Genomic DNA, 13,509 nt, shown 5'->3' with positions numbered 1-13,509 from the left:
TCGGAGGGGCAGTACTGAGGGAGCGCCGCACTGTCGGAGGGGCGGTACTGAGGGAGCACTGCACTGTCGGAGGGGCGGTACTGAGGGAGCGCCGCACTGTCGGAGAGGCGGTACTGAGGGAGCGCCGCACTGTCGGAGGGGCAGTACTGAGGGAGCACCGCACTGTCGGAGGGGCAGTACTGAGGGAGCGCCGCACTGTCGGAGGGGCAGTACTGAGGGAGCGCCGCACTGTCGGAGGGGCGGTACTGAGGGAGCACTGCACTGTCGGAGGGGCGGTACTGAGGGAGCGCCGCACTGTCGGAGAGGCGGTACTGAGGGAGCGCCGCACTGTCGGAGGGGCAGTACTGAGGGAGCACCGCACTGTCGGAGGGGCAGTACTGAGGGAGCGCCGCACTGTCGGAGGGGCAGTACTGAGGGAGCGCCGCACTGTCGGAGGGGCGGTACTGAGGGAGCGCCGCACTGTCGGAGGGGCAGTACTGAGGGAGCGCCGCACTGTCGGAGGGGCGGTACTGAGGGAGCGCCGCACTGTCGGAGGGGCAGTACTGAGGGAGCACTGCACTGTCGGAGGGGCGGTATTGAGGGAGCGCCGCACTGTCGGAGGGGCAGTACTGAGGGAGCGCCGCACTGTCGGAGGGGCGGTACTGAGGGAGCACTGCACTGTCGGAGGGGCGGTACTGAGGGAGCGCCGCACTGTCGGAGGGGCAGTACTGAGGGAGCGCCGCACTGTCGGAGGGGCGGTACTGAGGGAGCGCCGCACTGTCGGAGGGGCAGTACTGAGGGAGCGCCGCACTGTCGGAGGGGCGGTACTGAGGGAGCGCCGCACTGTCGGAGGGGCAGTACTGAGGGAGCGCCGCACTGTCGGAGGGGCGGTACTGAGGGAGCGCCGCACTGTCGGAGGGGCGGTACTGAGGGAGCGCCGCACTGTCGGAGGGGCAGTACTGAGGGAGTGCCGCACTGTCGGAGGGGCAGTACTGAGGGAGCGCCACACTGTCAGAGGGGCAGTACTGAGGGAGCGCCGCACTGTCGGAGAGGCAGTACTGAGGGAGCGCCACACTGTCAGAGGGGCAGTACTGAGGGAGCGCCGCACTGTCGGAGAGGCGGTACTGAGGGAGCGCCGCACTGTCGGAGGGGCAGTACTGAGGGAGTGCCGCACTGTCGGAGAGGCGGGTACTGAGGGAGCGCCGCACTGTCGGAGAGGCGGTACTGAGGGAGCGCCGCACTGTCGGAGAGGCGGTACTGAGGGAGCGCCGCACTGTCGGAGGGGCAGTACTGAGGGAGTGCCGCACTGTCGGAGGGGCGGTATTGAGGGAGCGCCGCACTGTCAGAGGGGCGGTACTGAGGGAGCACTGCACTGTCGGAGGGGCAGTACTGAGGGAGCGCCGCACTGTCGGAGGGGCGGTACTGAGGGAGCGCCACACTGTCGGAGAGGCGGTACTGAGGGAGCGCCGCACTGTCGGAGGGGCGGTATTGAGGGAGCACCACACTGTCGGAGGGGCGGTACTGAGGGAGCGCCGCACTGTCAGAGGGGCGGTACTGAGGGAGCGCCGCACTGTCGGAGGGGCGGTATTGAGGGAGCGCCGCACTGTCAGAGGGGCGGTACTGAGGGAGCGCCGCACTGTCGGAGGGGCGGTATTGAGGGAGCGCCGCACTGTCGGAGGGGCGGTATTGAGGGAGCGCCGCACTGTCGGAGAGGCGGTACTGAGGGAGCGCCGCACTGTCGGAGAGGCGGTACTGAGGGAGCGCCGCACTGTCGGAGGGGCGGTATTGAGGGAGCGCCGCACTGTCGGAGGGGCAGTACTGAGGGAGCGCCGCACTGTCGGAGGGGCGGTACTGAGGGAGCGCCGCACTGTCGGAGAGGCGGTACTGAGGGAGCGCCGCACTGTCGGAGGGGCAGTACTGAGGGAGCGCCGCACTGTCGGAGAGGCGGTACTGAGGGAGCGCCCCACTGTCGGAGGGGCGGTATTGAGGGAGCGCCGCACTGTCGGAGGGGCGGTATTGAGGGAGCGCCGCACTGTCGGACGGTCGGTATTGAGGGAGCGCCGCACCGTCGGAGGGGCAGTACTGAGGGAGCGTTGCACTGCCTGAGGGGCTGTACTGAGGGAGCGCCGCACTGTCGGAGGGGCAGTACTGAGGGAGCGCTGCACTGCCTGAGGGGCTGTACTGAGGGAGCGCCGCACTGTCGGAGGGGCAGTACTGAGGGAGCGCCGCACTGTCGGAGGGGCGGTACTGAGGGAGCGCCGCACTGTCGGAGGGGCGGTACTGAGGGAGCGCCACACTGTCGGAGGGGCAGTACTGAGGGAGTGCAGCACTGTCGGAGGGGCAGTACTGAGGGAGCGCCGCACTGTCGGAGGGGGCAGTACTGAGGGAGCGCCGTACTGTCGGAGGGGCAGTACCGAGGGAGCGCCGCACTGTCGGAGGGGCAGTACCGAGGGAGCGCCGCACTGTCGGAGGGGCAGTACCGAGGGAGCGCCGCACTGTCGGAGGGGCAGTACCAAGGGAGCGCCGCACTGTCGGAGGGGAGGTACTGAGGGAGCGCTGCACTGTCGGAGGGCAGTGCTGAGGGAGCGCCGCACTGTCCAAGGGGCAGTACCGAGGGAGCGCCGCACTGTCGGAGGGGCAGTACCGAGGGAGCGCCGCACTGTCGGAGGGGCAGTACCGAGGGAGCGCCGCACTGTCAGAGGGGCAGTACTGAGGGTGCGCCGCACTGTCAGAGGGGCAGTACTGAGGGTGCGCCGCACTGTCGGAGGGGCAGTGCTGAGGGAGCGCCGCACTGTCGGAGGGTCAGTGCTGAGGGAGCGCCGCACTGTTGGAGGGGCAGTACTGAGGGAGCGGCGCTGTGGAGTGTCAGCCTAGCTTTATGTGCTCAAGTCTCTGGAGTGGGCCTTGAACCCACAACCTTCTGACGCAGAGGCGAGTGTGCTGCCCACTGAACGACAGCTGACACTCCTCCGTCCATTCCAGCAAAGCCCTATCAGGAAAGATTCACAAGGATGAAACCAAAACTACGAGGTTATAACTATCAGGAAAGATTGAACAGGCCCAGGCTCTTTTCTCTAGAACAGAGAAGACTGAGGGGTGACCTGATCGAGGTCTTTAAAATTATGAAGGGGTTCGATTGGGTAGATGTAGAGAAGATGTTTCCACTTGTGGGGGAGACCAGAACTAGGGGCCGTCAATATAAGATCGTCACTAATAAATCCAATCGGGAATTCAGGAGAAACTTCTTTACCCAGAGAGTGGAGAGAATGTGGAACTCGCTACCACAGGGAGTGGTTGAGGTGAATAGTATAGATGGATTTAAGGGGAAGCTGGATAAACACACGAGGGAGAAAGGAATAGAAGGAGATGGTGATGGGGTGAGATGAAGAGGGGTGGGAGGAGGCTCGAGTGGAGCAGAAACACCGCATGGAGCAGACGGGCCGAATGGCCTGTTTCTGTGCGGTACATTCTATGTAACGCCCCTTAAAAATAAAAGTTCTCTTCTTTTGAAGGCTCCTCTGCCCCTTTTGAAGATCTGGCACCACCCCTCTCGAACATTCGTAGCCCGGGACAACCCTCTTGGTAGCAGAGATCCCACGGGGAGCATTGCAAACGACCTGCGACCCTCGACCCAGGAGAGATGGGGGTCAGATACACTGCCAACATAGGGACGCTCGACCCTACAGTCACGGAGCGAAGAAGTCCAATCGTTCAGGAGTTTCCCTTCAGCCCTGATCGAGACAATGAAGCAGCGAGGGGTTTACCTGTGGTCTTCGGGCTGCACCACTTCACCACGAAGCCAAAGGTTGGATGCGTGCCACCCTGGAACATTCCAAGGAAGGTGCCGTCGGCCGTGCGCGCCACCTCTGACACGTTCGAATGGTAGCTGCCAGACAACTGGCCGGCTCTATTCACCTCCACCTCCAGAACAGAGCCGAGTTCATTTACCCAGCAACCAGAAATGGGGGTCACCTACAGAAGGAGGCCACATTATTAGAATAACAGTCTCTCTCTCTCGATCACCCTCTATCACCCTTTCCCCTTCGCCCGGCACCTTCCCGCGCAAGCACAGGAGATGCAACACCTGCCCTTATACCTCCCCACTTCCCACTGTCCAGAGCCCCAAACACCCTTCCAGGTGAAACAGCGATTTACTTGTACAGGTAGACTACCCTTTATCCGGACTTCCGAAAACCGAAACCCTCTAAAAACCGAAGGTTTTTTCGTTCAGCGTAAGTCGTGCGTACGACTTACGCTGAACGAAAAAACCTTCGGTTTTTAGAGGGTTCCGGTTGAGGAAGTTCGGATAAAGGGTAAGTCGTGCGCACAACCCCCCGCCGACCCCGCCAGCCCCGACAACCGCCGACCCCCCCGCGGACCCCACCGGCCCCGACAACCGCCGACCCCCCCCCGCGGACCCCGCCAGCCCCGACAACCGCCGACCCCGCCAGCCGCCGACCCCCCCGCGGACCCCGCCGGCCCCGACAACCGCCGACCCCCCCCGCGGACCCCGCCAGCCCCGACAACCGCCGACCCCGCCAGCCCCGACAACCGCCGACCCCCCCGCGGACCCCGCCAGCCCCGACAACCGCCGACCCCCCCCCGCGTACCCCGCCGGCCCCGACCCCCGCCGACCCCGACTGACTTACGCTGAGCGTCAGCGTAAGTCGTGCGCACGACCCCCCGCCGACCCCCCCGCGGACCCCCGCCGACCCACCTTCCGAAATCCGAAATTCTCCTTTATCCGAAACTCGGCTGGTCCCGAGGTTTTCGGATAAAGGATAGTCTACCTGTACTTCTCGCAATTTAATATACTGTATTCGCTGCTCACGATGCGGTCTCCTCTACATTGGGGAGACCAAACGCAGATTGGGCGACCGCTTTGCGGAACACCTCCGTTCAGTCCGTAAGGGTGGCCCCGAGCTTCCGGTCGCCTGTCACTTTAATTCACCGCTTCACTCCCACTCGGACCTCTCGGTCCTCGGCCTCTTGCACTGTCCCAATGAAGCTCAGCGTAAGCTCGAGGAACAGCACCTCATCTTCCGATTAGGCACTTTACAGCCTTCTGGACTCAATATCGAGTTCAACAATTTCAGACTATAACCTCGGCCCCTATCATGTATATATTTTTTATCCACACTTTTTGTCTGTTTTTTCTCTCTCTCTCCCACAGGGCAGCTGCCCTCCATTCTGCCAGCGCAATTCACACCTCATCTCGAGCCATCCTTTGTTTATTAACCTGTCCCATTACCATCTCCTCTCGCCTTGAATATCTCTTAATGTCTCTTAACCTCTCCGCCTTCCACCCTATCACAGACCTTCCCTTTTGTTCTTTCCTCCCCTCCCCCCTTTCCCTGCCCCTACACTTGCTTAAAAACCTGATCCATCTCCAGCTCTTTCCAGTTCTGACGAAAGGTCATCGACCTGAAACGTTAACTCTGTATCTCTCTCCACGGATGTTGCCCTGGCCTGCTGAGTGTCTCCAGCATTTTCTGTTTTTAGTTCAGATTTCCAGCATCTGCAGTATTGTCTTTTTTGTCTCTCTCTCTCTCTCTCTCTCTCTCAATTTTTCAATTCAATTCAATTCAAATCACTTGATTGGCATGATAAGGTACATCTTATGTTGCCAAAGCATCAAAATACATTTATGGATGGACACATAAACGCAGTTCTATTCATACAGTGTATAAACAGGTATATCCCTGAGTGTATAAATATACATTCGCATTATTTATATATACTCTTTTCTTAGGTTTACTGGTTGTCACTCTGTTCATGGCAAGCTGTAACATAGTTACACTCTCTCTCACTCTCTCGCTCTCTCTCTCTCTCTCTCTCTCGCTCTCTCTCTCTCAATACAGTACAATACAATACAAATCGCTTTATTGGCATGATAAGGTACATCTTATGTTGCCAAAGCATCAAAATACATTTATGGTTGAACACATAAACGCGGTTCCATTCATACAGTGTATAAACAGGTATATCCCTGAGTTTATAAATATACATTCGCCTTGTTTATATATACTCTTGTCTTAGTTTACTGGTTGTCCCTCTGTTCATGGCAAGCTGTAACATAGTGTGCCGCCAGTGTTACACAGCTTCTCTCCTCCCCCAGTAGGAATGGGAGTTTTTGGTTGTCAGTCAGATTTCTGAATTCAGGGCATATTTGTGAGAATTTTTGGTAGAAATTCTCTCTGATGCCCTGATATTTTCCACAGGCTGTGAGGAAGTGCATCTCTGTCTCAACTACTCCCTGACTGCAGTGAGAGCATATCCTGTCTTCTCTTGGCAGCCTGGTCTGCCTGTGTCTGCCTTTTTCGATCGCTAGGCTATGTTCGCTAAGTCTGTACCTTGTCAAGGTTCTTCTCAGTTTGTTATCCTTTACCATGGTCAGGTAATCAGCTATGTTGTATTGTCTGTTTAGGTCCAAGTAGCAATTGAGTTTGCTTTGGGTTTTTGTTGTTTCTGCCCAATATGACAGATATTTTTCCTTTTGCTTAGCGACGATTGTGTTGGGTCGAATTCTTTGTGTTACCCTGTCACTGTCCTGGGACTGGTTATTGTTAGTATTGTTATTAGTTACTTTATTGAGTCCCAGGACTAGTTGACTGAGGGTATTCTTCTTTATGGTCAACTCTTGGCATTTCAGGGCGTCGTAGTGATAGCATTGGGGGTTGCTCATTTGTAGGTGATTCCAAAATTTGGTGGCTCTTTTTTGGATCGTGATTATTAATGGGTATTGGCCTAGTTCCGCCCTGCATGCGTTGTTTACTGTTTTCCTTTGAGTCCGGAGGATACTTTTACAGAATTCCGCATGTAGGATCTCAATTGGGTGTTTGTCCCATTTTGCAAAATCTTGTTGTGTTAGTGGTCCCCAGACCTCACTGCCATAGAGTGCAATTGGTTCAATTACTGATTTGAAAATTTTGAGCCAAATGCTAATTGGGATTTCTATTTGGATTGATTTTTTGATGGCATAGAAAGCCCTTCTTGCTTTCTCTTTCAGTTCATTCACAGCCAGTTTGAAGTTTCCCGTAGAACTGATTTTTAAGCCCAAGTATGTGTAGTGAGTGGTTTGTTCAATTTTGGTTGTTCCTACTGTGAAATTTATTGTGGGTCCATGTTGTTTGGATCTTTGCTGGAACACAAGGACTTTGGTTTTTTGGGGATTTATTGTCAGGGCCCAAGTCTGGCAGTACGACTCCAGCAGGTCCAGGTTCTGCTGTAGACCCTCCTTAGTTGGTGACAGCAGAACCAGGTCGTCGGCATAGAGGAGGAATTTAACCTTGGATTCATATAGGGTGAGGCCGGGTGCTGTAGATTGTTCAAGTAGTTTTGCCAATCCATTAATGTAAATATTAAAGAGTGTCGGTGAGATTGGCGAGCCCTGCGTCACCCCCCGCCCCTGTGGGAAGTATTTTGTTTGTTTGTCTCCAATTTTAACTGCACATTTATTGTTTGTATACATTGATTTAATTACATCATATGTTTTACCTCCTACCCCGCTTTCGATAAGTTTCAGGAATAAACCGTCATGCCAGATGGAGTCGAAAGCCTTCTGGAAATCTACAAAGCATGCGTAGATTTTGCTTTTGTTATGGTGAACGTGTTTGTCAATTAGGGTCTGTAGGGTGAAGATATGATCGGATGTTCTATAGTTTGGCAGGAATCCAATTTGGCTTTTACTCAAGACATTGTGCTCTTCAAGGAAGTTTATAAGTCTTTTGTTTATGATGCTACAGAATACCTTCCCCAGGTTACTGTTTACACAGATGCCTCGATAGTTGTTTGGGTCGATTTTGTCCCCACTTTTGTATATGGGTGTTATGAGTCCTTTGTTCCAGATGTCAGGGAAATAACCGACACTCAGAACCAAGTTGAAGAGTTTTAGGATAGCCAGTTTCAGTTTGTCGTCTGCGTGTTTAATCATCTCGTTTAGTATGCCGTCTGTCCCGCAAGCTTTTCCTGGTCGCAGGTCCTTGAGTTTTTCAAGAAGTTCTTTTTCTGTTATTATGGCGTCTAGCGGGTTTTGGTTATCTTTTATGGCCATTTCAAGCTTTTCTAGTTTTTTGCGTATTTGGTGTTGCTCTGGTCTTAGTGTGTTTTTCTGGTATAATTTTTCAAAGTGGTTTACCCATGTGTCCCCATTTTGAATGGACAAATCGTCGTGTTGTTTTTTGTGTAGTGTTTTCAAGTTGTCCCAGAAACAATTCGACTCAATGGATTCCTCCATGGAGCTGAGTGTATTCTTAATAAATTGCTCTTTTTTGGTCCTGAGTGTGTTTCTGTATTGTGTTAGCGTCTGACAATAAGTAAGGCGTAATTCCTCGTTTTCTGGATGTCTGTGTTTTTGGTTTGATAGTTTTCTAAGTTTTTTCCTCATGTTATGGCAATCGTGGTCAAACCATTTTTCATAGTTTTTTGTTTTGGGTTTGTTCTTGCGAGCTTTCAAGTTTGCATTTGTTGCCAAATTATCAAAAATATTGTTTAGTTTACTAACTGCCCGGTTTATGCCTTCTTTATTGTGAGTGTATATGTTATCCAGAAAGGTGTCTAAGAGAGCTTGAGTTGATGCATTGCTAATTGTTTCCTGGTATTTTTCCGTGTCATTTTTGGCCCATCTGTACGATTTTTTGGTGTTGTACAGTTTACTGGGTTGTGTTTCTATGTTGTTTGTTTCTGTCTTTTTGAGAAACATAGTAATTTGGCTGTGATCTGACAGTGTTGTTTGTGGTTTGACTGTGAATGCTCTGAAAGAGGATGGGTCCAAGTCTGTAATCATATAGTCTACTGTGCTGCAGCCAAGAGGTGAGCAGTAGGTCGATCTTCCTAGGAGGTCTCCTATGAACCTACCATTGACAATGTACAGACCCAGGTTTCGACAGAGCTGTAGTAGCTGTTTACCGTTGGTATTTGACTGCTTGTCGCAGTTATGCCTGTATGGAAGGGAAGGGATGTCAAAGTGGTTATTCCCGAATACGTAATTGTTTCCCTGATTATTGGTGAAGTCTGGTTCTTCGCCCGTTCTTGAATTGAGGTCCCCACAGATCAACACGTTCCCCTGGGCCTGGTATTGGATAATTTCCCCCTCCATGTTGGAGAAGGTGTCCTCGTTGTAGTACGGGGAATCGATTGGAGGGATATAAAGTGCGCAAATGTAAACATCTTGGGTGTTTGAGATAATCTCCCTCTCAAGTTTGAGCCACATATGGCTTTCGCCCTTTTTTATAAATTTGATGTAATTCTTAAGTTCTGTTTTAAACCAGATCAGTATGCCTCCGGAGTCTCTGCCTTGGGTTACACTTGGTAATTTATTGGAGGGGACCACTAGCTCAGTGTACCCTTGGGGACAACCGGTGTGTCCTTTTCCTTTATACCAAGTTTCCTGTAAAATTATAATATCTAGATCTTTAGTTTCCTCTATGAACTCTGGGGTCCTACTCTTCACTTCTCGCACTGAAGAGCGTAGACCTTGGATATTCCAGGTCGAAATATATAAGGATTTCATGTTAAGTTTTATCTTTTTCTATGATAGGTTAAAGAGTGGTACGTGTTTGTCGTGTCTAAGTGTGGGGGGAAAAAAAGATCACCCCAGTTGTCTACAAAAGTTAATACAATTTGATTACAGTTCTTTTCTATTAATTAGTCCTTGATCCATAAGGCGGAAGTAGATGTTGCTGCACATCTGCTTATTGTCTCTTAATGGATTGTTTCTGTCTGAGGTATTGCGTACGTCCTGTGCATCTCTCCCTCTGTCTGGCTGGTAGCGGTCCTATTCCCCTGTGGGACAGGAGTGGTGCAGGTCTGATAATGTTGTTTTGCATGGGGATCCTCTCCGGTCTCGGTTGGTGTGGTGGTGGTCTTTGTAGTGTTCCTGATATGTACCCCGCTGATCTCTGGTTGTCGGGGGGGGGTCCTCTTGGAGTCTGGGTATGGACCCGGTTAAAAGCGACGTCCTTCAGGGCTTTAGCAAAGATCGATATTTTTTGCCTTTGGATGTGGACGTGGTCGTAAAGACATTCTTCATCGAGGGTGGGGTGTTGGGCCAGGTGTACGTTGTGGTTTGATTCGCATTCTGTTGCTATGCTGGCATTTATCTCATGAATTGTGTTGTTGTTGAAGTCTGTTCTCGGCAATATTGTGGAAACAGTGATTCTAGTGTTTGGAAATGTACTGCTTGCCTTCCTAATCATTGCTCTGAGCGATGTTGCTACCTCTTTCTGTTTGGCCTTTAGGTCATTTGTGCCCGTGTGTATTATTATGTGTTGGGGGGAGCCTAATCTGGCTTTGGTCAGCCATCCCATGGCTCTGTCTGTTGTTGGGCACCAAATCTTTTCTACTTTACTTCTAGGGAAGAGCTTTTTCTCCCATAGAAATTTCCCATTTGAGTCTATGAGTATTACGACGTCAGCCTTGTTTGTGTTTACTGTCTGGTGGCTTTCGCCTGGACTCATAGTGTGTGTGCTGGGCTGGGGTGTCTGGTGTGTGCGTACCTCTTGTGAGCGGCTCGCTTGTGGTTCCATGGTGGTGGGGGAAGATTGCGAATCAGTATGCTGGTCGGTCTGTGTGGCACCCCTTGTATTGTGTGTCTGTTGCTTTTGTTCCGTGTGGGAGTGCAGCCGTTCCGTCCGGCTCTGTCTTGTCTTATCTCTAGTCTCTGGTTGCTGGTCTAATGGTGTTTTCTCTCCTCTATGGCTCTCTTCTTTTTCCTGCAGCTCTTTCACCTGATTCTTAAGTAGATTCACCTGGTTATCAAGTCTATTCAGCTCTCTCTTGTGTCTCTCCCTCTCCTGCTTTTGTTTGTCATTCAATTTGAGGACCTCCTCTCTAAGTTTAACCATCTCTATCTCTAATTGATTAAATTTATCTTTTGGTTGTATCTGGCTGTGTGATCCCGGGGTATGTGTCTGGTCGGCCCTGGAAGGCTCACTCACTTCCTGGCTAAGCTGGTCGGCCCTGGAAGGCTCACTCACTTCCTGGCTATGCTGTTCTTCTCTTGGTGGGCTGGGAATGGTAGGGGAACTATGTGTGGCTTCCTCCGTGGTAGTTATGCTGGGGTTTGTCAGTTGTATCGTGTGGCTGTGGTTCCCCGGGGTTAGTGTCTGGTTTGAACTGTGTGGCTCGTTCATCCCTTGACCATGCAGATTTTCTCCTGGTAAGTTGTCAATGTTGGGGGGAGTGCGGGCCACTCTGGGGCTGTTCATTCCCCTCGTAGTTGATCTTTTCAGTGTCCTGAAGGCCGTTGCAAATTTGTCGAGGTTGCCTTGCACTAATATTGTTCCGGTATTGTACGCGTTGACAGTCGTGATTGAACTGTCTCCTGGTGTGTTAATTTTCATTATGGACCCATTTGCGGTATTTTTTAGCTTAACACTGGTATAGTGTGATTTTATTGCTCTGATCCAAGCCGCTGGCTGATCTACATAGATACATAGAAGATAGGAGCAGGAGTAGGCCATTCGGCCCTTCGTGCCTGCTCCGCCATTCGATGAGATCATGGCTGATCTTTTAATTCAGTATCCCGTCCCCGCCTTCTCTCCGTAACCCTTAACCCCTTTTGCCCGTAGAAATATATCTAATTCCCTCTTAAATATATTTAATGAGCTGGCGTACACTGCCCTCTGTGGCAATGAGTTCCACAGGTTCACCACTCTCTGAGTGAAGAAATTCCCCCTCATCTCTGTCCTAAATGGTTTAGCCCTTATCCTCAAATTATGTCCTCTAGTTCTGTTCTCACCCGCCAAGGGAAACATTCCTTCTGCATCCAGTCTGTCTAGACCTGTCAGAATTTTATACACTTCTATGAGGTCCCCTCTCAATCTTCTAAACTCCAGTGTGTACATCCCTAAACTACATAGTCTCTCCTCATAGGTCATTCCCGCCATTCCTGGTATCAGCCTGGTGAATCGCCGCTGCACCCCCTCCATGGCAAGAACATCCTTCCTCAGATGAGGCGACCAAAACTGTACACAGTACTCGAGGTGTGGTCTCACCAGTGCCCTGTACAGCTGCAGCAAGGTATCCCTGTTCCTGTATTCTAACCCTTTTGCTATGAAGGCCAGCATACCGTTTGCCTTCTTGACCGCCTGTTGCACCTGCATGCTCGCCTTCAGTGACTGGTGTACAAGAACACCCAGGTCTCTCTGTACTTCCCCCTCTCCCAATCTATTGCCATTTAAATAATAATTTGCCCTCCCGTTCCTGCACCCAAGGTGGATAACTTCGCACTTGTCCACATTATAGTGCATCTGCCATTTATCCGCCCAATCGCCCAGTCTGTCCAAATCGCTCTGGAGCTTCCTGGTCTCTTCCTCTGAGCCCACCCCCCCTCCTAGTTTAGTGTCGTCTGCAAATTTGGAAATGCTGCATCCGACTCCCTGATCCAGGTCATTAATGTAAATTGTGAACAGCTGGGGGCCCAGGACAGATCCCTGTGGTACCCCACTTGTTACTGCCTGCCATTCAGAAAATGAGCCGTTTATTCCAACTCTCTGTTTTCTATCTGACAGCCAGTTCCCTATCCACGCCAAAACTTTCCCCTTTATCCCATGAGCCTCAATTTTCCATGCTAATCTTTTATGTGGGACCTTATCGAAGGCCTTTTGGAAGTCCAGGTACACCACATCTACTGGCTCTCCCCCATCTATTCTACCAGTTACTCCCTCAAAAAATTCCAATAGATTAGTCAAGCACGATTTACCCTTTGTAAATCCATGTTGACTCTGTCCTATCCTGTCCCCATTTGCTAAGTGCTCCGCTATTTCATCCTTAATGATGGACTCCAGCATTTTGCCCACAACTGATGTAAGGCTTACAGGTCTGTAATTACCTGCTTTTTCCCTACCCCCCTTTTTGAATAGTGGGGTAACGTTAGCTACCCTCCAATCCATCGGCACTGTTCCCGAGTCTAATGAATTCTGAAAAATCATCCTTAGTGCATCCGCTATCTCTAGGGCCACCTCCTTCAGTACCCTAGGATGCATGTTATCAGGCCCTGGGGATTTGTCCACCTTCAATCCCTTTAGCTTCCTTAACACCATATCCTTAGAGATATTGATTTGCGTCAGTTCCTCCTTTGCCAATGTCCCTATTTTTCCCGATATCCCAGGGAGGTTTTTTGTGTCTTCCTTCGTAAAGACTGACCCAAAGTATGCATTTAGTTGATCTGCCATTTCCTTATTTCCCATTATATATTCCCCCGTATCTGACTGCAATGGACCAACTTTGGTTTTCACCAGTCTTTTCCTTTTGATATACTTATAAAAGCTTTTGGAGTTAGTTTTTATATTTTCCGCCAGCTTGTTTTCGTAAGCTATTTTGCCCCTCTTGATTATGCCCTTTGCCCTCCTTTGCTCTATCTTAAACTGTTCCCAATCTTCCGCTCTGGCGCTTTTTTTCTGAGTAGAATATGAGGTTACTTTTTGTCCCATTGTTGTAACAGTCAGTAAAGAGAGTTTCTGGTTTTTCTCTCATCTGAGCATGCTTGATCGTTTTTATAGCTTTTTTTGTGGTGTTGGGGGGAATCTG

The 13,509-nt window shown here is 51.3% G+C and overlaps 1 protein-coding gene across 2 annotated transcripts in view; it reads right to left on the bottom strand.

The window, feature by feature from the left end:
* The window catches only part of tmem223 (transmembrane protein 223), a 53,652-nt gene that overhangs the window by 13,470 nt on the left and 26,673 nt on the right, over nucleotides 1-13,509 (bottom strand). For both annotated transcript variants that reach the window (XM_085976290.1, XM_085976288.1), the window contains one exon: nucleotides 3,744-3,951. In XM_085976290.1, the coding sequence (XP_085832416.1) occupies nucleotides 3,744-3,951 (208 nt within the window). The remainder of the gene's footprint in view (nucleotides 1-3,743; nucleotides 3,952-13,509) is intronic.

The sequence above is a fragment of the Somniosus microcephalus genome, unplaced genomic scaffold (assembly GCF_052327205.1).
Source record: "Somniosus microcephalus isolate GS21.2 unplaced genomic scaffold, FLI_Smic_1.0 unresolved_chr2, whole genome shotgun sequence".
Lineage (NCBI taxonomy): Eukaryota > Metazoa > Chordata > Chondrichthyes > Squaliformes > Somniosidae > Somniosus > Somniosus microcephalus.
This window is presented reverse-complemented; position numbering and strand designations above follow the sequence as displayed.